The following is a 21,672-nucleotide window of genomic DNA, read 5'->3' as shown; positions in this document are numbered from 1 at the left end:
GTCACAAGGGTGGGCTAACAAAAACAGGATGCATTTCAATACTGACAAGTGCAGGGTGCTGCACTTGGGCAGTAGTAACCAGCAGCACACTTATAAGATGGAAAATGCCCTTCTTGAGAGCGCAGAGGCAGAAAGGGATCTTGGAGTCATTATTGACTCCAAGATGAACACGGGCCGACAATGCAAGGTCACAGTTGGCAGGGCTAACCGGACCTTGTCGTGCATCCACAGGTGCATCTCAGGTAGGGCCAGGGAGGTGATCCTCCCCCTCTATGCGACGCTGGTCAGGCCCAGTTCTCCCTCTCCTTTCCTCCTCTGGCTTCAACTGCTGGGGGTTGTGGCAAACCGCAGCTTTTAAGGGCCATGGTTTGAAGTCTCCTGCGGTTGCCCTGTAGCTAGTCAGGCATTCCAGGCTTCTCCGGTAGTGCCTGCTGGCTGCCCCACCCCCTACGTTCCCTACCACTGGGGGAGGGTTGATCCCGGAGTTTCTGGGGTGGCCAGTGCCGCTGCCCACAGGCACAGCCTCTGGGGGTACCCCCTTGCCTGGGCAGGGACAGCCCCCCCCAGCCCCCCCCCCCGTTTGTGCGCTCTGTTAGCGTGCAGTTCAGGAGCTCCCTGGTGGCTCCCTGGTGGCTCAGTCAAAAGGGATCCGGGGGGCTTCCCCTCTGGATCCACCTCAGCTGTGCCTGCTCCTATGCCCCACTTACTTTAGAGGGGATCAGCAGCTGCTGCCCCCTCCACTGCTTCTGCTGCCTCCTCCACCACTGCTGCTGCTGGTGCCGGTAAGTTTAGGGGGCACACGTGTGTTGAGGTGCACATGTGCCCAGTTCTCCCTCTCCTCTCCTCCTCTGGCTCCAACTGCAATGTAATAGTAGATAGTGACTCCGGCAGCAGTGACCATGAGATGATTGAGTTCAGGATCCAGACGAAAGGAAGGATGGAGAGCAGCAGAGTAAGGACCCTGGACTTCAGAAAAGTAGACTCCCTCAGCTTACTCAGGGAACTCATGGGCAGGATCCCCTGGAAAACCAGACTGAGGAGGAGAGGAGTCTAGGACAGCTGGCTGTACTTCAAAGAAGCCTTACTGAGAGTGCAGGAACAAATCAACCCAATGTGCGGGAAGACTAGCAAGTATGGCAGAAGACACGGGCAAGTGGTGCCTCCTGGCTCTGGGGGTGCACCAGCAGCCAACTGCCACCTGGGGGTGGGGAGTCCCCCAGTGGCTAATAACCGGGGAGGTGACTGACACCAGAAGCGCTGGCAGCAAACTGGAAGTGCCTCCAGCAAAACCAGAAGTGCTGCCGGTGATTCTTGGGGGGGGCCACTGGCTGGCGCTCCCCACTCCCCAGCCAGTGAGGGCCAATTTCGGGGGGGGCACATCCCCCCCCATGTCCTCCCTTCGCGTTGCCTATGGAAGAAGACCATCCTGGCTCTTCAGTAAACTATATCACAAAAAGGAAGCTTGTAAGAAGTGGAAACTTGCATAAATAATGAGGGAAGAACATAAGAGCACTGCTTGGGCATGCAGGGATGAAGTCAGGAAGGCCAAAGTGCAACTGGAGTTGCAGCTAGCAAGGGAAGTGAAGGGTAACAGGAAGGGTTTCTACAAGTTAGTCGGTAGCAAGAGGAGGATCAGGGAAAGTGTGGGTCCCTTACTGAAAGGGGGAGGCAACCTTGTGACAGAGGATGCAGAAAAGGCTGACATGCTCAATTTCTTTTTTGCCTCATGACACACGGTTGCCCTGTGGCCAATCAGGCATTACAGGCTTTCCCGGTAGTGCCTACTGGCTGCCCCACCCCCTATGTTCCTTCCCACTGGGGGAGGGTCAATCATGGAGTTCCTGGGGTGGCCAGTGCCGCTGCCCCCAGGCACAGCCTCTGGGGGTACCCCCTCGCCTGGGGGGGGACAGCCCCCCCCAGCCCTCCCCCTGTTTGCGCGCTCTGTTAGCATGCAGTTCAGGAGCATGGCTCCCTGGCGGCTCAGTCAAAAGGGATCCGGGCGGGGATCCTATGACCACTGGAATCCTATGACCCCAGCTGACTTCCTGCCTTCGGGCAGGAGGCTGGACTCGATGATCTTCCGAGGTCCCTTCCAGCCCTGATGTCTATGAAATCTATGAATCTCAGTATTCACAGGCAAGGTCAGCTCTCAGACTGCTGCACTGGGCAGCACAGTTTGGGGAGGAGTTGAGCAGCCTTCAGTTGTGAAATAACAGGTTAGGGACTATTTAGAAAAGCTGGATGTGTACAAGTCCATAGGGCCAGATGGGATGCATCCGAGGGTGCTGAGGGAGTTGGCTGCTGTGATTGCAGAGCCATTGGCTATCATCTTTGAAAACTCATGGCAATCAGGAGAGGTCTCAGATGATTGGAAAAAGGCAAACATAGTGCCCATATTTAAGAAAGGGAAGAAGGCGGATCCAGGGAACTACAAACCTGTCAGCCTCACCTCAGTCCCTGGAAAAATCATGGAGCAGGTCCTCCAGGAATCCATTTCTAAGCACGTGGAGGACAAAAAAACTGATATGGAACAGGCAGCATGGATTCACCAGGGGCAAGTCATACCTGACCAACCTGATTGCCTTCTTTGACAAGGTGACTGGCTCTGCAGATGTAGTGAGACTGCTGGGGGTGGTGTACCTTGATTTTAGCAAGGCTTTTGATACGGTCTTCCACACCATTCTCGCAGGCAAGCTAAGGAAGTAAGTGCTGGATGAATGTACTGTAAGGTGGATAGAAAACTGGCTGGATTATCAGGCTCAGAGAGTAGTAATCAATGGCTCGATGTCTAGTTGGCAGCTGGTATCAAGTGGAGTGCTCCAGGGTCAGTCCTGGGGCCAGTTTTGTTCAATATCTTCATCAGTGACCTGGAAAATGGCATAGAGTATCCCCTCAGCAAGTCTGCAGGTGACACCAAGCTGTAGGGAGTAGTAGATATGCTGGAGGGTAGGGCTAGGATTCAGAGTGACTTGGACAGATTGGAGGATTGGGTCAAAAGAAATCCCATGTGGTTCAACATGGACAAATGCAAAGTCCTGCACTTAGGATGGAACAATCCCATGCACTGGGACAGGCTGGGGGCTGACTGGCTGGGCAGCAGTTCTGCAGAAAAGGACCTGGGGTTACAGTGGACAATAAGCTGAATGTGAGCCAACAGTGTGCCCTTGTTGCCAAGAAGGCTAATGGCATACTGGGCTGCATTGGTAAGTGTGTTGCCAGCAGGTCAAGGGAAGTGATTATTCCCCTCTATTCAGCACTGGTGAGGCCACATCTGGAGTACTGTGTTCAGTTTTGGGCCCCCCACTACAGAAAGGATGTGGACAAATTGGAGAAAGTCTGGCAGAGGGCAACAAAAATGGTGACAGAGCTGAGGAACATGACTTATGTGGAAAGACTGAGGGAACTGGGCTTATTTAGTCAGAGAAGAGAAGACTGAGAGGGGATTTAATAGCAGCCCTCAACTACCTGAAGCAGGGTTCAAAAGAGAATGGAGCTAAACTGTTCTCAATGGTGGCAGAAGACAGAACAAGGAGCAACGGTCTCACGTTGCAGCAAGGGAAGTTTAGGTTAGATATTAGGAAGAACTTTCTCACTAGGAGAACACTGGAACAGGTAACCCAGAGAGGCATTAGAAGCTCCATCTTCAGAGGTTTTCAAGACCTGGCTAGACAAAGCGTTGGCTGGGATGATCTAGTTAGGGGTGGTCCCGCTTTGAGCAGGGGGTTGGACTAGATGACCTCCTGAGGTCCCTGCCAACCCTAATTTTCTATGATTCTCCCCTGACAATGCATCTAGATTGCCTCTGGGGACCAAATGGAGGAAGGCTGCAGATCTCTGCAACCAGAACAAAAAGCTACAGAATAACTTGTAAGATGGTCTCAGTTTGCAAGACAGTCCAAGAGGAAGACAAATGTTACATTTACTTACTCACAAAACATCCCACCCCCACAAGAATCAAACAGTGTTCTTCTTTCCAATAAAGACTAGATCTTTTATTTTAGCAGATAGCATAACACTAACAGCAGTAAACAACTGCAAGCATCAATCTGTTGAATAATTTAATTCCAGCGCACTTCTGTAATAGGATACTGTTCCATGACTGGAATGCTTCTAGAAACATTTCAGAGTGCTGAAGAGTCAGCAAGCCTATTAGTTCAGGTAACAAAAATGTCATTGTATGATCAGCATGTGGTACTGTTGATTCATTTCCGGTGCTAAAACATCTTAACTGAATTTCTTTTAGTAGAAACAATTTCATCCTGTGCTGCCCTGATATAATGAACAGGCATTCAGAAAGTGAGGATGGTATAGACATTGCTACTCATTAGTAGCTTTCTACCAACGTGAAGGAACAAAGGTGAACATGGCCTTAAACCTTCGGAAGTTGTTCTCCCCATCACCTCCAAAATGTATCAGCATGACATTTCCAGGACTCAGTGTTGGACACAGGGTGGAGAATCCACAAAAAAGCAAGGAAGCCACCATGCCTTTAAAAGCAAGGAATATTGCTTCAAACTCGCTTCCATTTTTGCTGAGCTCATCTCACAGAAAACATCTCTCATTTTCACTTTGGTCAAAAATGCCTTTTTGTCTTGCAATAAAGAAAAAAACAAGACTGATTCTACTAGGAAGTTATCCAAAGCAAAGAGCAACACTGTAAATTAATCCTACATATATAAATAGGAATGAGAAAAAAAACCCTACTTTAATTCCCACAATGTAGGTAACCACAAGCAATCTGAATAAACTGCTCCCCCACCCCTATGCCAGTAAGTTTCTTAAATTGATGACAAATCCAATTCTTTAATTATGTATATTCAAATAAGCCTATTTTTAAACCAGCACACATTAGGCCAGCCCACAATTTTAGGGCCCTTGAACAGAAGAGACAGAGCCTCTCTCTTCTCTATGCTTGTATGCCAGCTTCTGCGACATCTGGGTGCTAACTGGGGCTGGTTTTCTTTTGAATTTTTCTTTGGAAAAAATATTCCAGCAGAAAGTGGGATGTTGGCAAAACCTACTCAGGATTTCTTGTCTCCCAACTCAGTTCTCTGAAAATATTGGGAGCTCTTGACAGTGGAATATTTAAAAGGTCCCATTTCAGCCCAGAGTATTTCAATTTTGACTATATTAGGTAAAGTGAACACTTATAGTGAAAAGTTATTTCAAAATGAAAACCCCAGGTGTTCCATTTTAAAAATGCCATAATGGGACACTGCAGTGTGGTCACTGCTTCCCCAGGTTTTCTTCCTAAAGTACAAGCCAGCATAGACAGAGGAAGAAAATATTATTGGGGGGGGCTGAGTGCATAGATCAGCACAAGACATACAATGCCCATCGGGCTCTGCGCAGTGCAATACATGAGCAGTTAGCCTTTTTCCCCTCAGCTGCATGGAGCTGAGTGCACGTAGGGTGCTGGCCTGGCTGCACACTGAGCAGCTCCATGGTGCAGCTGCTGTCGCCAGCCACCAGGAAATTAGTTTGGGGGGGCTAGGTGCCCCCAGGCCCCAGCCTCTGCCACCAATGCACTCCAGCACAGCTACAGATTTCAGCGGAACTGCACATCCCAAAGAAATACGATTCTGCCCATTTCTCTGACTAGCTCTGAGTTTTCCCTTCTTAATGAAGGGAGGCAGGAAAGAGCCAGATCCAGAGACAGCAAGTGCCCAGCACTCCGCCCTCTTCCAGCAATGTTCAGAAGTGCTTTACTGTATCCACAATTGAGTGCCACGAAGGTCAGCACCTTGCAGGATGAAGCCCCACATGCCCATGTAGGCTCTCCACAGATAAGAGTTTGGGCACTGAAACCTGGCTGTTCTATAAAGAACAAGGAGGCTGTGTTAAGGTCATTGCAAAAACCTTCAGTTTGCATATCCTGATTTAAGCAGTTCAATTCTAACCCTCAAGTCTTATATTTCTGTAAAGGGTATTTTGTGGTGACAAAATAAGTCAGGGCTGTCCAGCTGGTAGGTTGTAGACCACATGCAGTCCTGAAGAAATTACCATATTTACTCAAATATAAGATGAGCCCCTGCCCCTGCCATTCAACATGGTGGTGAAAAACCTTTCGTCTTACAATCAAGCATGAGCCAGGCAAGCAGATGCTGCAGCTCTGAACAGGATCAGGATGTCTCATGTGGCAAGTAGGGCGTGCATGGAAGAGCATGGGGAAAGGATGCATGCTATGGGGGAGAGCATGGGATAATGGGCAGAGCGAGGGTGGTGGGGGAAGGATGTGCAGAGCAAGGGGACACAGAGAAAGGGACATGTGGAGCACAGGGAAACAGCATGGGGGAAGGGACACAGAGTGAGGTAAGTGTGCCCTTTCCTCCCGTTGCCCCCTGCACTGTGTGACTCCCCTCTTCCCTGTCCTCCCCTCTCTGCATGCCCCTTTCCCTTCACCTATGCTCTCCCCAAACTGTACGCTCCTTCCTTGTGTTCCCCTCTGCGCTGCATGCTCTTTCCACCACACAGTGTGGTGGAGAGCATGGGGAAGTGGTGGCAGGGAGATCATGGGTGAAGGGATGCACAGAGCAAGGAGAGTCCGAAGAAGTGTGGGGAAAAGGTTGTGGGGAAAAGGATGCCTAGGGCATGGAGAAAGTGGCGATAGAGCAAGAGCAGCTCCAAAGGTAAGAGGGGAGGGCGGCAGGGACAAGAGGGAGGATGGCACTGGGGGAGATGGGCAGCAGAGGGACAGGCACAGGGGTGCAAGTGGCAAGGTAGGATACAAGAGGTGTGGGGCAGGCTGCCTGCCCCCCAACTGCTGCTTTCCCTGCTACTACTTTCTCTGTGGCAACAGTGGGAGGGTTACGGTTAAGACAACCCTCCAATAACTAGATTCTAGACATGGAAACTTAAAGCAATTTTATAATTTTCCATGTCTACTATTTAATAATTGGGGTAGTCTTAAATTCAGGGTCACCTTAGATTTGAGTCAATATGGTAAATTTGCAGCCCCCGAGCTTTCCTCTAGCTGCTACTCCTCCCATCGCTCTGGCTATAGCAGTAACTGTCATCTCCAGGCTGCCCCTCTGTCCTCTGGCTTCCACTTCTTTCCCCTACCCCAGGGGACAATGTGGTAGAGCCCATGGTGCTGGGGGAGCCCACAGCCAGGGAGCTGAAAGTGACGCCAGGACACCTGCACACACGGTAGAGCAGAGGAGTGGGACACATGACCTGATGGGCCTCTTCCTTGCACTGGAGCACCCCTTGCAACACATGACCTCCAACCACTTAGGAGCCAACAGCACTGAATTAATAGTTTCATAGTTTCTAGGGTCGGAAGGGACCTGAGTAGATCACCTAGTCCAACCCCCTGCCATGGCAGGAAAGAGTACTGGGGTCAAACGACCCCAGCAAGGTGTTCCTCTAGCCTCCTCTTAAAGACCCCCAGGGTAGAAGCCTGCACCACTTCTCTTGGAAGTTGGTTCCAGACCCTAGCCACCCTGACCGTGAAGTAGCGCCTCCTGATATCCAGCCTAAATCTACCCTCTGCCAGCTTGTGACCGTTATTCCTGGTCACTCCTGGCGGTGCTTGGGGGAACAGGGACTCCCCCAATGCCTGCTGATCCCCTCTGACTAGTTTGTAACAGGCCACTAGATCCCCGCTCAGCCTTCTCTTTTGGAGGCTAAACAGGTTCAGGTCCCGCAGCCTGTCCTCATAGGGCCTGCCCTGCTGTCCCCTGATCATGTGAGTGGCCCTCCTCTGGACCCTCTCCATGCTGTCCACATCCCTCTTGAAGTGTGGCGCCCAGGACTGGACGCAATACTCCAGCTGTGGCCTGACCAGTGTTGCATAGAGGGGGAGGATCACCTCCTTGGACCTGCTCGAGATGCATCTATGGCTGCATGACAAGGTGCAGTTGGCCTTCCTGACTGTGTCCCCACATGGTCGGCCCATGTTCATCTTGGAGTCGATGATGACTCCAAGATCCTTTTCCACCTCTGTACTGATGAGGAGGGAGTTCCCCAGCCTGCAGGTATGTTGCTGGTTCTTCTTCCCCAGGTGCATCACCTTGCATTTGTCAGTGTTGAATCTCATCCTATTCTCGTCAACCCACCCGTAACCTGTCTAGGCCCGATTGTAGCCTATTCCTTCCTTCTAATGTGCCCACATCCTCCCACATCTTAGTGTCATCAGCAAATTTGAACAGGGTGCTACTTACCCCCTCGTCCAAGTCACTGATGAAGATGTTGAACAGTGCGGGCCCGAGGACCGAGCCCTGCAGAACCCCACTGCCCACATCCCTCCAGGTCGAAAATGGACCATCCACCACCACTCTCTGGGTGCGGCCCTCCAGCCAGTTGGCGACCCATTTGACTGTGTGGGTGTCAACACCACAGTCCCCCAGTTTCTTAATGAGAACGGGGTGAGAGACAGTGTCGAAGGCCTTCTGAAAGTCCAGGAAGACTATGTCCACTGCTACCCCTGCATTAAGTGTTTATTTATTTATTTTTCCTTAACATCATATTCCAAATCACAAACTGAAATGATTCACGGTTACCCAGCTGATGTTCCTGTCCTGTGTCACTATATATGACAACAGTATCATAGATATAGCCTGGGCTGAATTCAACAGCAAAGTCTTCAAACTCCAACAGAAAATAGAGAGATAGAAGTTAAAAAAGGGAGCAAGGGGGAGGGGTTAGTATCTGTGACCTCTTTTTAGTCCCCTTGCTAAACAACATATTCACACTACATTTAATTCCAAGTAAAATTTATGAAACCACCATCAAAATACACTAACACTGTAAAGAGAAGTTTGTGTGTGGTCTCTCACAAAGTCGTTGTGGAACTCAGCTTTGCCATTCCTGGCTAGTTTCACTTTTTTGTCATCAGCACAAAACTGAAGAGGCAAAAAAAAATCTCACAAACTCCCAGAGAAGTATGTTTTTGTTATCCTGTTAATAGGCTTTGATTTATAAAACTTCCATTTTTACCTTATATTATTATACTTGTTACTAACAAGACTCCCAAATCACAGCTGGGAATCACAGTCATTCTGAAACACACATATGGACACAGACAATGCCCCAGAACTACCTAGACCTTAAATGCTGGAGACTGCAAATGAGAAGAAGGGTGGAAAAAACCCTGGTCATACCCAGTTCACTCTCCCTTTCATCATCCACTCTCTCCCCTTATGTGACACAGGATACTGGGCAAGATGGACCTGGGCTCTGACCAAGTAAATGACAATTCTTACATTCAGCAGCAGCTGCCACTCTATTGCAAATGACAAAAACAGAACACTTCCAAGTGAGTAAAAAAGGAAATATCATTTAAAAAATTATTATTATAAAGGAAAAATAACCTGTTTAGCCTCCACAAGAGAAGGCTGAGAGAGGTTCTGGTGGCCATCTACAAACTGGCCAAGCAGGACCAGCAGGCTCTGTGAGAGTCCCTGTGCCCCCGAGCACTACCAGGAGTAATGAGGAACAACGGCCATAAGTTGACCAAGAGTAGATTCAGGCTAGGTATCAGGAGGTACCACTTCACAGTCATGGTGGCTAGGAGCAGGAACCAACTTCCAAACGAAGTGGTGCTGGCTCCTACCCTGGGGGTGTTTAAGACAAGGCTTGACAATCACCTTGCTGGGGTCGTTTGACCCTATTACTCTTTCCTGCCATGGCAGGGGGTCGAATTTGATGATCTGCTCAGGTCCCTTCTGACCCTACCAACTATGAAGTCTGAAAACCAAAAGCAAATTCCAGAACAGATGCATCAGCATGGGGCTGGCAAACAATCAACAAATCTGCATGTCTTTAACAAGGTATAGGTTTAATAATGGCTTATCCCTGAAGGCAGCAGATGAATAAATAGTAACTTGATTTTTACCTTTGGATAGTGTTATAGGTAAACGGATAACTTCTGCATTAATAGAACCATTGCAATGACTATAGGTCACTGCAAGGTAGGTTCCAAACTGCAGCACAAGAATCGTGATAGCATACAGCAATCCCACTTCCAGCAGGACCATTGGCAGCAGTCACTCGATAAATGGGTCTGGGGGAGAGGGGTGTCTACATGAGACACTTTATGGCACAGTAGACTAATCTACCGTCACTGTCTACATGTATGTACCATTTACTGTGCAGTAAATTAGTCTACTGTGCAGTTAGCTAAACTAACTGCACAATAGATACTGTGCAGTAGTGCACATGTAGGTGCTGACCAGGAGCAGACTTGCTCCTGGCTAGCTTAACACCAGGGGGCCACAGGGGATGGGGTAGCTCTTTGTCCCGCCCTGTCCCAGTGCTACTCAGTTCCCAGCTCCCCACAGGAGCTCTCTGCTTCCCCGAGCAGCCCAGGGATGGCTGGGAGCTCTCCCACTTCTGGGGCAGCTCCCAGCCAGCTCCTGGTTGGGTGGGGAAATCCCTGAGCAGCCTAGGGCTGGCTGGGATCTGCCCCAGAAGTGGGACAGCTCCCAGCCAGTCTCCAGCTGCAGGGAGAAGTGAGGGGCATAAATGAAAAATAAGCACAGATAACTTCCCTCCCATTTCTTCTATCCCTGCATCTTTCCCCCCATCCCTATAAACCCAGCACAGGATTTCTAAAGATGCAGCTTTATTCGCAGAGAATGGGAGTGTTGACTGGGTTTAACCACCTACAGCAGCAGCCACTCAGCATACCAGCTCATTGGCACCATCTAATTAGTAAAATATGCCCTGCAAAAAGTCCACGACCTGGAACCTTACAATTTACTGGGCTATGTTGCATGTATTTCTAGCAGAATTTATTGAACTGCTTTCCCAAACAGCTTTAAGGTCTAAGGTTTAAGAGTGGCTTCTTCCTTCATTACCTTTATGACATACTCTATAGGATCTTCAATGAGCCAGTGGCACTTTGTATTACTGGGATACAGGCCAGAGTAATTAGTAGTATCAATCTTTTCCTCTTCTACCAGCACTGCGACACTCCCGTAACTAGAGCCTATAGCACCAGGGTAGGGAAGAAGACTGACTTTCTTTATAGAATTTAAGTTTCTCACACACCACTTTTAATTTTAAGGGGGCCAGAACAAGGGGACAGTATGTACAATGGTGCAATATGGTACATATTAAACCACCTGCTTCAGATTCCTTTTGTACAGCCATAAAGGTGAATTCAAAGCCACTGTCAACATTGCTTCCATCAGAAACAAAAGTTACAGCTCCTCAATTTGAGTCTCTCAGTAGAGGGGCTAGCAACACATCACCACAGGTTTTACCTAAGGGGAAAAAGCTGCTCTCATTGTTTAGTGTGGTAGAACATGGCCTTATTTATCAAGCAGCTTGCAGGTTCTTTCGATTCACTGCGTTACATACAGTAAAGTTCTGTTTTATAACCCAGAATCCGAGCAACCTACTGCAGTAGCAGCTATGGTTGCCTATAAAACATTGAGAGCTGGTGGGGGGAGAGAGGAAGGAAGGGAGTAGAACCTCATTCAGCATAGCCTCTAATGCAAATCATCCCCGAGGAAGAGACCAGTGATTCATGGTAAGATAGCACTGGCATATAGCCTCTGCTACTATTCACAATATAGGAGACTCACATTTACATAAAGATATATTCTCTAGCAATTCGGTATCAGGAATGGATAGTTGTAAAGAAGGGACTGCCCAAGAAAAATGGCGGCCATTTATCTGTAAAGGAGCATGCATGCGTATTGTGCTGTACAGATAAAAATACATAAGCAAGATATTTTAGATAGCCAGCACTATAGAAGGCATATTCCACAGTATACCATTGTGACTGAGCATCCTCAATAAGGACCTTCAGCATCAGAAACTGGCTGGCGGTTTTGTTGATAAAAGAAGCCAAATAAATGAATTTATCCAGCATCACAGAGCTAGCTAGAATGGAAAATTATGTTGGAAACAAGGCAGACAGGGGCTTAGAGACATACCTAGAGTAACAAAACATTTTTATAGAGGCAGTTTTCAGACTACAGCCACATACTAGCAGCCAGAAAAAACATAAACCTCCACCTTACTCAAAGCCTCCTTTGCTTTGTTTGATAGCTTCAGACAACAACCTTCTCATAGCTTTGTAAGTCTAAACCACAAAAAGCTTTCCTGAAGCCAGCTTTAGTTACATTTCATGCTGCTCATTGCCCCCATGCCAGACATTGAGATGAGAGATTATGTCTGTTAAAACAATACACATCCTACATACTGATTAGCTGTCATTCGTGTAGATGGACACACAGTCATGATCACATCCAATTTGGCTTTCTATGTCTAATCTGATTAATTATATCAATATGATCTTGTCCTCTGGCGCTGTTATATTCCAGATGCACAGGCTGGAAGGAAAGAGGCAATGCAAGTCAGGTATCAGAACCAAGACTTCAGGGTCCTAAAGGGTCTCTCCCCAGCAGTATAGAAAATGTGGACTACCACTGGGATTAAAGGATGCCAAGGGCAGACCACACTGTGATACAGCACAGTAGTTTATTCTTCATACCAAGATAATGATCCCATACTTGAATTAAATGATCATATTCCTCTTCCTCTGCCCTCCATCACTACTACAGCCACCCACTTTCACAGAAGTATGCTCCAACCTAAGGCCCAATGTTCTCAATGTTCTTCCCTAAATCACTGCGACTCTCTCCAGGGGCCATGTCATAGCATTGTCTCATGTCCATTCAAAGAGGCTTAGCAATCCTCTCCTTCCACCCATCCATAGCAAGTTAATACTCAGTACAAGCATTCCACAGTGGTGGTTGTATACTTGTATGATCCTGTGTCCTATCATGCACAATGCTCCAATCTTCACTGCCAGATCAGAGTCCTGTCAGATCAGCCTAGAACAACACCAGTTATTGAAAGCTGAACAGTAACAAATGACATTCTTAATGCAACACGGTGTGCTTTACAGCAATGGGAAAAAAGCATCAGTCTTTTTTTATGCCGAGTGACTGGCAGAATAGGACCTATACAAAAATGAATAGCTTGCCTACGCAGCTGTTGACATGTTTGAAATACTTGCGCAAAGAAAAAAAGCATCTGTTTTCAGTAACTGTTACAGTAAATTCAACTACTGGAGATCTCCCAAACTGGGCCAAATTGATCCCCAGTGTAAACCCAATTATGGTAATAGTTAATGCTGCCTTTGTATACCATGCATATAGCGAACCAAATTCAGAGCTGCTACAGCTAAGGCCCAGGCAGTGACCCACAGACCATGCCCAAAATATAGTCTGATAAAAAATGGCCCTTTATTAAATGTGTTAACAGTCGAGTTAAATCATTAGTCTGGACTAAGCACATGGTTGTTTAGCAGGTTATTCAGCCAATTAATACATATTAAAAATATAGCTACATTATGGGCTGAAAACACATTAGTTAACATTTGTTTTATCCTAGCGTGGTCAGTCCCACAACAGCTCCATCAACAAAGGCAAAAATGGAGTCTGGTCCTTCGGCCTGGCTAGCAGAACTACTATCTGTAGTCTCAGGTGGAAGTTGCTTTTAGCATTTAACAGTATCCTACTTTCCAGCTCTAGGACATCCTCAGCAGACACCAAGGGACTGACTCTGCTCCACTTGAAAAGCTTTTAATGGTTTCAACAGTGCAGCACCTAGCGCAAGAATGAATGTAAGGTTTTTGAAGGGCTTAATTTAACAGCAAGGAACATATTTTAACTATAGTAGAACTCAGATCATCTGTGGGGGGTTGGTTGCATAGGCCTTACACAGGTGGAGGCTTATGAACCAGTCACAGGTCACATACACCTGCAGCCATCATCTGCATGGGAACAGTCAAGTGCTCCAGCTGATTGCTGCAGCTTTCTTCTAAAATTCATCACTTCTCCAATCAGCTGCACGGAGCAGCTGTAACACTCCATCCTTTGACATAAGAGCTGCACCAAAGGGAGAAATTGCATCTTTTGATGGAAAAGCTGCAGCAAACAGCTGAGTAGCTCATGCCTTTCTCACAGACCCAATGAAAATTGAGCAGGTTATGAACCAGTGAGATGTGAATAATCTGAGTTCTGCTGTATACATTTATGAAGATCTAGGCTAGCCATTTTCAAACTAGGTGTCGTAACCCCAGATGCTGTCAGGGCAGCTACAAATGGAAACAAGAACCCCAAGAACTAATTCTCATTTGTCTGTTGTTAAGAGGAGACAAGACTTACTGTACTTCAGCAGCTTGGGAAGTAACTGTCCTGTGGTCTCATCTATCCCCTAGTGAAATCTAAACCAGGGCAGTTTAGGCCTCAGCAAAACAGACTAATTTTCCCCAGTTACTAACATTAACTCACTGAAGAAGTCCATGCTGTGTGGGTAGGTGACTACTTGGAAGGAAATGAAGTAAGCATGTGCCTGCAATTAACATGAAGAGGAGGGCTTGACACAATAATTACTGGCACCTCTGCTCCTATCCTGCAGTAAGTGAAAGCTACCAACTGAATCAAGACTGTAAGCTAAACTGCCCTAGTTTAGCTCTTAGCACACAGGTTGCTGGGACAGTTTGTTACAGGTTACAACTTTGATGCAGGGCAGGGGTTGGCAGCCTGTGGCTCAGGGGCTGGATCCAGCATATGGTAACTCAGGGAATCAGCAGCATGCTCCAGACACAGCAGCAGAGGAGGCATTCCCAGGGTCCTAGCACCTGACTTTTTTTACCTGTTCCCGTCACAGCATCTATTGATCACCAGACCATGTAGGGCTATGGCCCACAGTGGAGGCTGTGTCATATAAGCAGGGGCAAAAAGTTTGCCAGCTCCTGACCAGCACATGGGCAGTCACCCCAGAGAAAACTACTAGGGGGTGTGTGTGTGTGTGTGTGTCTGTGTGTGCGTGTGGGTGTGTGTCGGGGGGTGGGGAGAGAGCAGGAACAGGAAGTCCAAAGCAGACCGCTATAGCTGTATGTGACTGGGATAGGGTGATTGCTGAAGTAAAGCCACACACCAGGAGCCAGCTGTCAGAGGACCAGGCTCCAGACTGGAACCTGGAGCACAGGGGCCAAGGCCTAGAGTCTGGAGAAAGAAGTCTGCAGACAGGAACCAGAAGGCCAAAGCTAGACAGAAAGACATCTGTCCAAGTGCAAAGTAACTTCCAGGGGTGTACTTGGTAGCTGTGTTGGTCTGAGACCAACACAGCTACCAAGTACACCCCTGAAACATGGAAGATGCCAAATTTCAGCCAATTTTGGATTTTAAACTTCCTTGCAGAACAACAAGGAAGTTTTTTTGCCTCCCTGCCTGCCATCTGACACCTCCAGGGAAGGAATCCTACCTGATCTACACATCAAAGAGCTGCTCGGCACAGCTCACAAAGACACTCTCAGGGACCCAGAGGGACAGCCGTCCATCTTCAGCTCCCTCTGTGCAAAAATGAAATTTATTTCCTACCTATGGGGACTTTTTACCATCTTGTACCATCTACATTTTTCCCAGAGCCTGAAAAAGGGACTTTGATCCTGAAAGCTTGCAGAAAAGGACAATTTTCTTGCCATTTTCCAGTTGGTCTAATAAAAGGTATCATTTTGGAACTAAGAGTTCTAGTTTTTTGTAACTTCGAGGGCACTGAAAGATCTGTTGCTTACAAGTAGGCAACCACACCTATACAGGCAACTGGGGCTGCTGACAGGCAGGCCCACCTCAGTTAACCAATGGCAGCTGGGGACAACCTAGCCTGCATGCTGCCCTGACTCCTGGCACAATTACTGTAGAGCAATGGATATACAAGCCTGTTCCTGCCCCCTGTTAATTTTATTGAATCCCATATGCACACCTACAGCTGTCCCTGTGCCCAGAATTATCTTAGTGAAAGTTAAGTGTAAAGGTAACAACTGAAAAAACACCTGAGAACTGCTGATCTAGAGACTAACAAATGCAGATTTTTCCTAACATGTTTTGTACCTTATTGTAGTTGTCTACCAAGAGTCCCAGGCAATCAAACATCACTGCAGAGATGCCTATTTCTAGATGCTCAGTTCTTTTAAGATGGACACCTACCCACAGAGTCCCCACTTTTTCATAGATTGTAAGGATGTAAGGGACCTTGGAAGATGATTGGGTCCAGCCTCTGATGATCAAGTGGACACTTGATTGCATCCACTTACACACTAGGGAACAAGCATTCCTATCACAAGACGTGCTTGGTCTAAGAGTGAAAGTCTACAGCCAGTATTGTTCAGGAGTTCAGATCACAGTGGTTCCTTCTGGCTTTAAAAGAAAAAGTCTATGAGGGATTGTCTTCATGGAAAAACCAAGGCTGCTTATACACATATCCTTCCCACCGCACCAGCTCTTTACTTTAAACTCCATGCACCCCCACACCAAGCAGTGTATGAGCAGAAGAGGCATTGCATTACTTGGACCCAGCTTGCTCAAGGTCTGTATAGATCGGGCACTTCAGTGAGGCTTTTATGGTACTTTTATCTAATAGCTGATTGAAAAGTGCCAAAAAGCCCCTTGAAGCACCTGTGGAGCTGGGTCAAATTAAGATGCCGCTTCTTCTGGTAAAGCACGATTGCCGCCCCCTCCCCGTGTCTATCAGTGCCCCAAGTGCTCAGTTACCTATAGTGAATGTCTGTTATCAAAATAGTTACCCTCACTGGGTGGAGGATACAACCACTTTCTCTATAGACCAGAATCCCTTGCAGCCTATATCCTTCAGGATCAGGTGTGGAAAGGTGATCTGACACAGGAGCTAAAGAGAGAGAAGTGGAGACAGTGGGGGGGTTGAGTGTGTATAATGTTTGGACAACATTTTCTATAACATTTGCAATTACCATAGCCATTAGAGTAACACTGAATCCTTGAGAGAGACTATGTACTTTCTTCTTAGACTCCCAGTGACAGATTCTGGTCCAAGGTACAAAGAAACCAGGGGGCTATACCAATTTCCTTCAGCTGAGGATCTGGGCTTTCTGTGTTTTTATGTTTAAATGTTTATGGTAAAAGGTATCACTTTGAGTTAGGATTTAACCTCTGCTCATTCTCCATCTGGAGGTGTCGTTGGAGGTGTTGTGAAACTTGCCAGGTCTGCACTGAACAGGTTCCAGTGGCCTTCTGGTCCAGTTCTGGCTGCATGCGTTCTACCCAACATGTTCTTTATCCCAGAGTCAGAGATAGTGCCTGACTTGTTCTTCCCTTTAAAAAAAGAAATATTAGCCCTGACAATGTACCCTGGCAAACAGATAGAGTTTCTGACCTAGTGTGCTGACTCCTGTGACAAAACTGCTATCTAATCAATAACATATTTGTTTTGCAATTATAAGCACGTGGCTAAATGCAGCATAGGGCTGCAGGGAGTTTATGGATCCACATATAGCTTTAAAAGTACAGTTCTGAAAAGTGACTAAAACTGCACTAATCTTCAATCACTAATCTTCAATCGAACTGCTCCTTATGTGTTTTTAAAATCATATTTGCCTAAAAGATCATTCAAGAAAACAAATAGCATGTGCCATTTTAGGGGATGCTACAACACCAGTGCAGGTCCCTAGCTATCAAGGACAAGAAATGTTATTAGGCATGAATAGTTATACTCTGCCTCAGAAGTTCTTCTCAAAGTTATTGGAATTGCATTCACCCAAGAACACCGCGGTTTGATAACGTCTCAGCAGCCTGTTCAGACAGATGTGTGGATCAAAGCCTCCATTGGGAGAGCACTGATACAGAGAGGCCCAGACAGACCTTCAGAAGAGGGGGCAACTTTGTTTTAAACCTCGGTTTTCCCAAGCTTATCAGCTTTAGTTGTTAAGCATACCTGGCTGCAGAGAAATAGCAAAAAACTTTCAAAGCCTCCTGACAATGAGTGAGCTGTGAAAGAAAAGTTGCTAGTTCTTACACCTACCAGGGTTTATGTTCTGGTTGGTGATGAAGTCAATTAGTGCAGCCACATTGGAGAAAAGGCCTGGGGAACCTCTGCCACTAGTGCTTTTATTCAAGGTAGCCCAGCCTCTTGCACAGCCAGCTCCCCATGAAGTAATACCAGGCACAGCCCAGATGCCACTAGTCACTCTATACACACGGGGACCTCCAGAATCACTCTTGTCAAGCATAGGTTTGGGGGAGGATGAAAAAAGAGAGAGAGAAGTTTGAATGCTATGAACACAGCTTATCACTTTGTTGTTTCATCACTGAGTACAAACAGTGACTCACTGATAGACTGCTTGGTATGTTATGTTTCACCAGGTTTTTCTTAATGATTGCCACCTCACAAGATTAATGTTAGCATTACAGTAGTACTTCTGTGAGCCAACAGCTGCACAGGATAGTATGTGCAGGGAAGGGAAGGGAGAAGGGAAACATTTTATTTCTCAGCAACCCCTCACTAAGGGAAGAGCTGGTGTTTAGCTGGAACACAGCTACTACCTATCTATGCCTTCAGGCTTTCACAGGGGCTCCGGTGGCAAAGAAAAATACATCAATACACCAGGAAGAAGCTGTTAAGTTTTTTTAAACTAAGAAGATGGATGGAGATTCCCTTCTAGCTAGCTTTCCTGAGACTGCCTCTGAACTTACCTGTCTTGAGAAACCCTCCACCATAACAGTCCATCTCCCCAGTTTCAATGGTGGAAACAACAACACACTGGTGACAGAGCTAGGACATATCACTGGATCTTGCTTAGGGAGGCCTTGAGAAGAGGCTAGCTAAACATGCCAGCTCCCTGTCTACACCAGTGCTCTCACCATGGAGCAATTTCTTTAAAATATGGCAAGGAATTAGAATAGTAGGGCTGGAAAGGACCGTAAGAGGTCATCTAGCCCAATCCCCAACTTAAAAACTTCTGAAGATGGAGATTCCACAACCTCTCTGGGCAGCCTGTTCCAATGTTTAACTACCCTTCATTAGCCTGGAGCTCCTTTAAAGCCTTGGTTCAGTAGCACCACTCAAGTTTGAAATAAATTCAATTATTCTCCTTCCTCTTCCTCCGTTTAGAAAGAGCTGAAGAACTGGTGAGAAAAGCCAAAGCCTGCCATCATGTGTAGAACTTATTATTCAGGAAGACACTAAGCAATGGCTACCTTTTACCTTGCAAGCAGCCTTCCCACCATCAGGAAAGCCAGCACAGAACATGGAGTCTTCTGCCGGAGGCCGATTCACCTCCTCTAACCAGGCACTCCCAGTCAGGCCAGATCTCTCTTGGTCTGCTACCTGGTACCACATAGACCAGTACAGCCTGTTCCATGATTAGACTGTCGGTAACTAAACTGGTGCCCCCATCTAGGCTAGCCTAGGTGAAGAGGGTGTGTGGACACCCAGCAGGACTGAAAACAAGACCTGTCAAAGGGTAGATGAGCTTCCTGTTAGCCAATGGCCATCCATTCCTGGAGGGAAGATGGGCACCACCAGGTCATTTTGCACAAAGATTCACCAACGATGCACAGTGTCTAAGGTGCCACAACAGTCACAAATGCCTCGGGACTGAGTTGACTTGAACCGGGCAGGGTCTGCTGTCAATGATGGGAAGCTCCACCTCCTGTAAAACGCTGGACATTTCTCCAGCTGCAAAAAGGAAAAATCAGGCAACATCAGATGATCTAAAGCCACTCTGGCATTGCAGCATGACTTCTTGCCCTGTGCCAGTTCATAGCTATGCCCTCCTCTCTTGTAAGCAACATGAATTTCATTCCAAGTACTATATGGAAGGCTAGACCTTTGCTTATTATTTGAGTTGTCCAGGCTTCCCATAAAATCTTGCTGTCAGGTGCACATATCTTTCTCAGACCTAAAGATTTCCCTGCCAGGTGTCTGCTTGAGAACAAGGTGTTTTAAAAAAAGTTTCAGCCATTTCTGAGAATGAGGCTAGGAAAAAGATATATTGTCTGGCCCCTCCTAAAAAAATTCTAGCAACCCCTTTCTGAAATCAAATCTAACACACCTATGCTTCACAGCCAGGGCTGGAAATATGGCAGGGGGTAACCCTACACTAAGGTTGTGCTTTTTTTTATGTCTATGTGGCCAAATTTGGTCAAGCCAAAACTATGGGAGGAAAAAATGTATGGCTATGCTCAGTAGAGCCATTTAAAAAGTTGTTAGCAGCTAAACCTCTATTGTCATTGAGTGTATATAGAAGCCTCATGGTTCCTAGAACTAACCAGCCTGCATGTATGCCATTTCTACAGAGGAAATGGCTCATTCCCTTCAGCCCAGCATTAAGGGGCATTTGTACACACCATGGGGGTTTACTTTTGTTTAATTCTCCCTAAATTGAAGGAGTGGGTCTTTAAAAACAATGCTTCAATGTAGGGTAAAGTAAACCCCCATGGCATATACACAAAGGTCAGGCCCAATCCTTACCTGCCTCTTCGGTGGCGGGAGAGAAGGGCGAGCTGCCAGTGGGCTGAGCAGTCCCTAAGCTGGTGCTTCTCGCCATGGTGGTGGCACCCCCCCAGTGGCATCTGCCTGCAAGCACCTGGCCTGAGCAATCCCAGAATGCACTGCAGCTGTGGGGGGAAGCACCCCACAGCTTGGGCAGGCAGGCTTCCGGGAGAAAAATAAAGAAAAAAGATCAGGCTTGCTATTTTTTTTTCATTCAGCAGAGTCTGCCAGTGCAGGCTGCTGCTGGGTTGCCTACATAGCCCCTGAGCTGCATGAGGCCCAGTGCTTCCCTCTGTGGCAAACTAAACCACATTGGAGATGTTTTATTTTTCTGAGTCCCAAAGTCATTTAACGCACATTATGCTGCAGACTCGTGCAAACAGCTGTGCCATTAAAGTGCATTATGCTGCCAACACATGCAAACAGCTGCACCATTAAAGTGGTGCAAAAGGGCAGTAAGCCACTTTAAAGGCCACTTTTGTGGCGTGTACCAATGGCCAAAAAAAGACTTTCCTTATAATGCTTTCCTGAGGCTACAAGAGGGATCAACAGCAAAATGAAAGCCAGGAGCCTCTGTTCTCTGTCAATAACACTTTTCCTGGGACCCCAGGCAGCACAGAAGAACTGTTTTTCTTCATTCTGCAAGTCAAAGAAGATGAGCCAAGTGATCCTATTATGTATCTGAAACACAGCAGGAAGAAGCTAGGAAGAGGCAGAGGACCATCATTTAGCAGATAAGTAACATCCATGGTTTATAACTAGATGATGGAATGTGGAGATCAGAAGATCTGGTTTTTATTCCTGACCTTTTTGCAGTGCCCCTGAGCAAGTCACCACAGTCTTAGTTTCCTCATTTGAAAGTTTGGGTTCACAAAAATAAGCAGCATAATCCAGTGTTTATTCGAGACTTTGACACATGCTGCTGAATGACCTGACCTCAGAGAAGGAGATCTACAAAATAGCACTGATGGCAGGCTGCTCATTCATGCACTGCTTCTGGAAAAGCCTTGGGGATTGGCCATTATGCAAGAAAGGGATTGGCCATTATACAAGAAAGATTAAAACAGGAGGGTTTCTCATTTGGCAAATGTTGCCCTTTATTTCTGCAATGGTAGCTTGCCTGTTTTTCCTCCATTGTCCATGTATCATCAAGGTTGTTATCACAAAAAACTGTCATTTTACTCACCCTCACATACCCTGCCCCAGCCACTAGCAACACAAAACATCCCAATCTCCTCCAATTTGTGAGGAAGGCAGATTTGTTGATCCTTATCCCCTGAGAATGAAAATGCAAATGAATAAGAGATACGTGAACTCAAGATTCTCAAGTGAAAGCTAAACAGCAACAGGACAAAAGGAAATTGATAAGGAAAAAATGGCAAACAATACAGAGGCTGGGAA

General features: G+C 46.9%; 1 protein-coding gene across 1 annotated transcript; it reads right to left on the bottom strand.

Annotated features, from left to right (window-relative positions):
• Nucleotides 1-4,335: 4,335 nt before the first annotated feature.
• Nucleotides 4,336-20,326, bottom strand: OVCH1 (ovochymase 1). The gene is given in 7 exon segments (XM_090041598.1): nucleotides 4,336-4,466; nucleotides 8,499-8,599; nucleotides 10,804-10,933; nucleotides 11,070-11,210; nucleotides 12,154-12,287; nucleotides 17,713-17,716; nucleotides 20,251-20,326. Coding segments are annotated over 7 exon segments (717 nt in total).
• Nucleotides 20,327-21,672: the final 1,346 nt, after the last annotated feature.

This window comes from Crocodylus siamensis, chromosome 4 (assembly GCF_052110815.1).
Source record: "Crocodylus siamensis isolate JL-2025a chromosome 4, ASM5211081v1, whole genome shotgun sequence".
NCBI lineage: Eukaryota > Metazoa > Chordata > Crocodylia > Crocodylidae > Crocodylus > Crocodylus siamensis.
The sequence above is the reverse complement of the archived record's forward strand: the minus strand, read 5'-3'. Positions and strand labels throughout refer to the sequence as shown.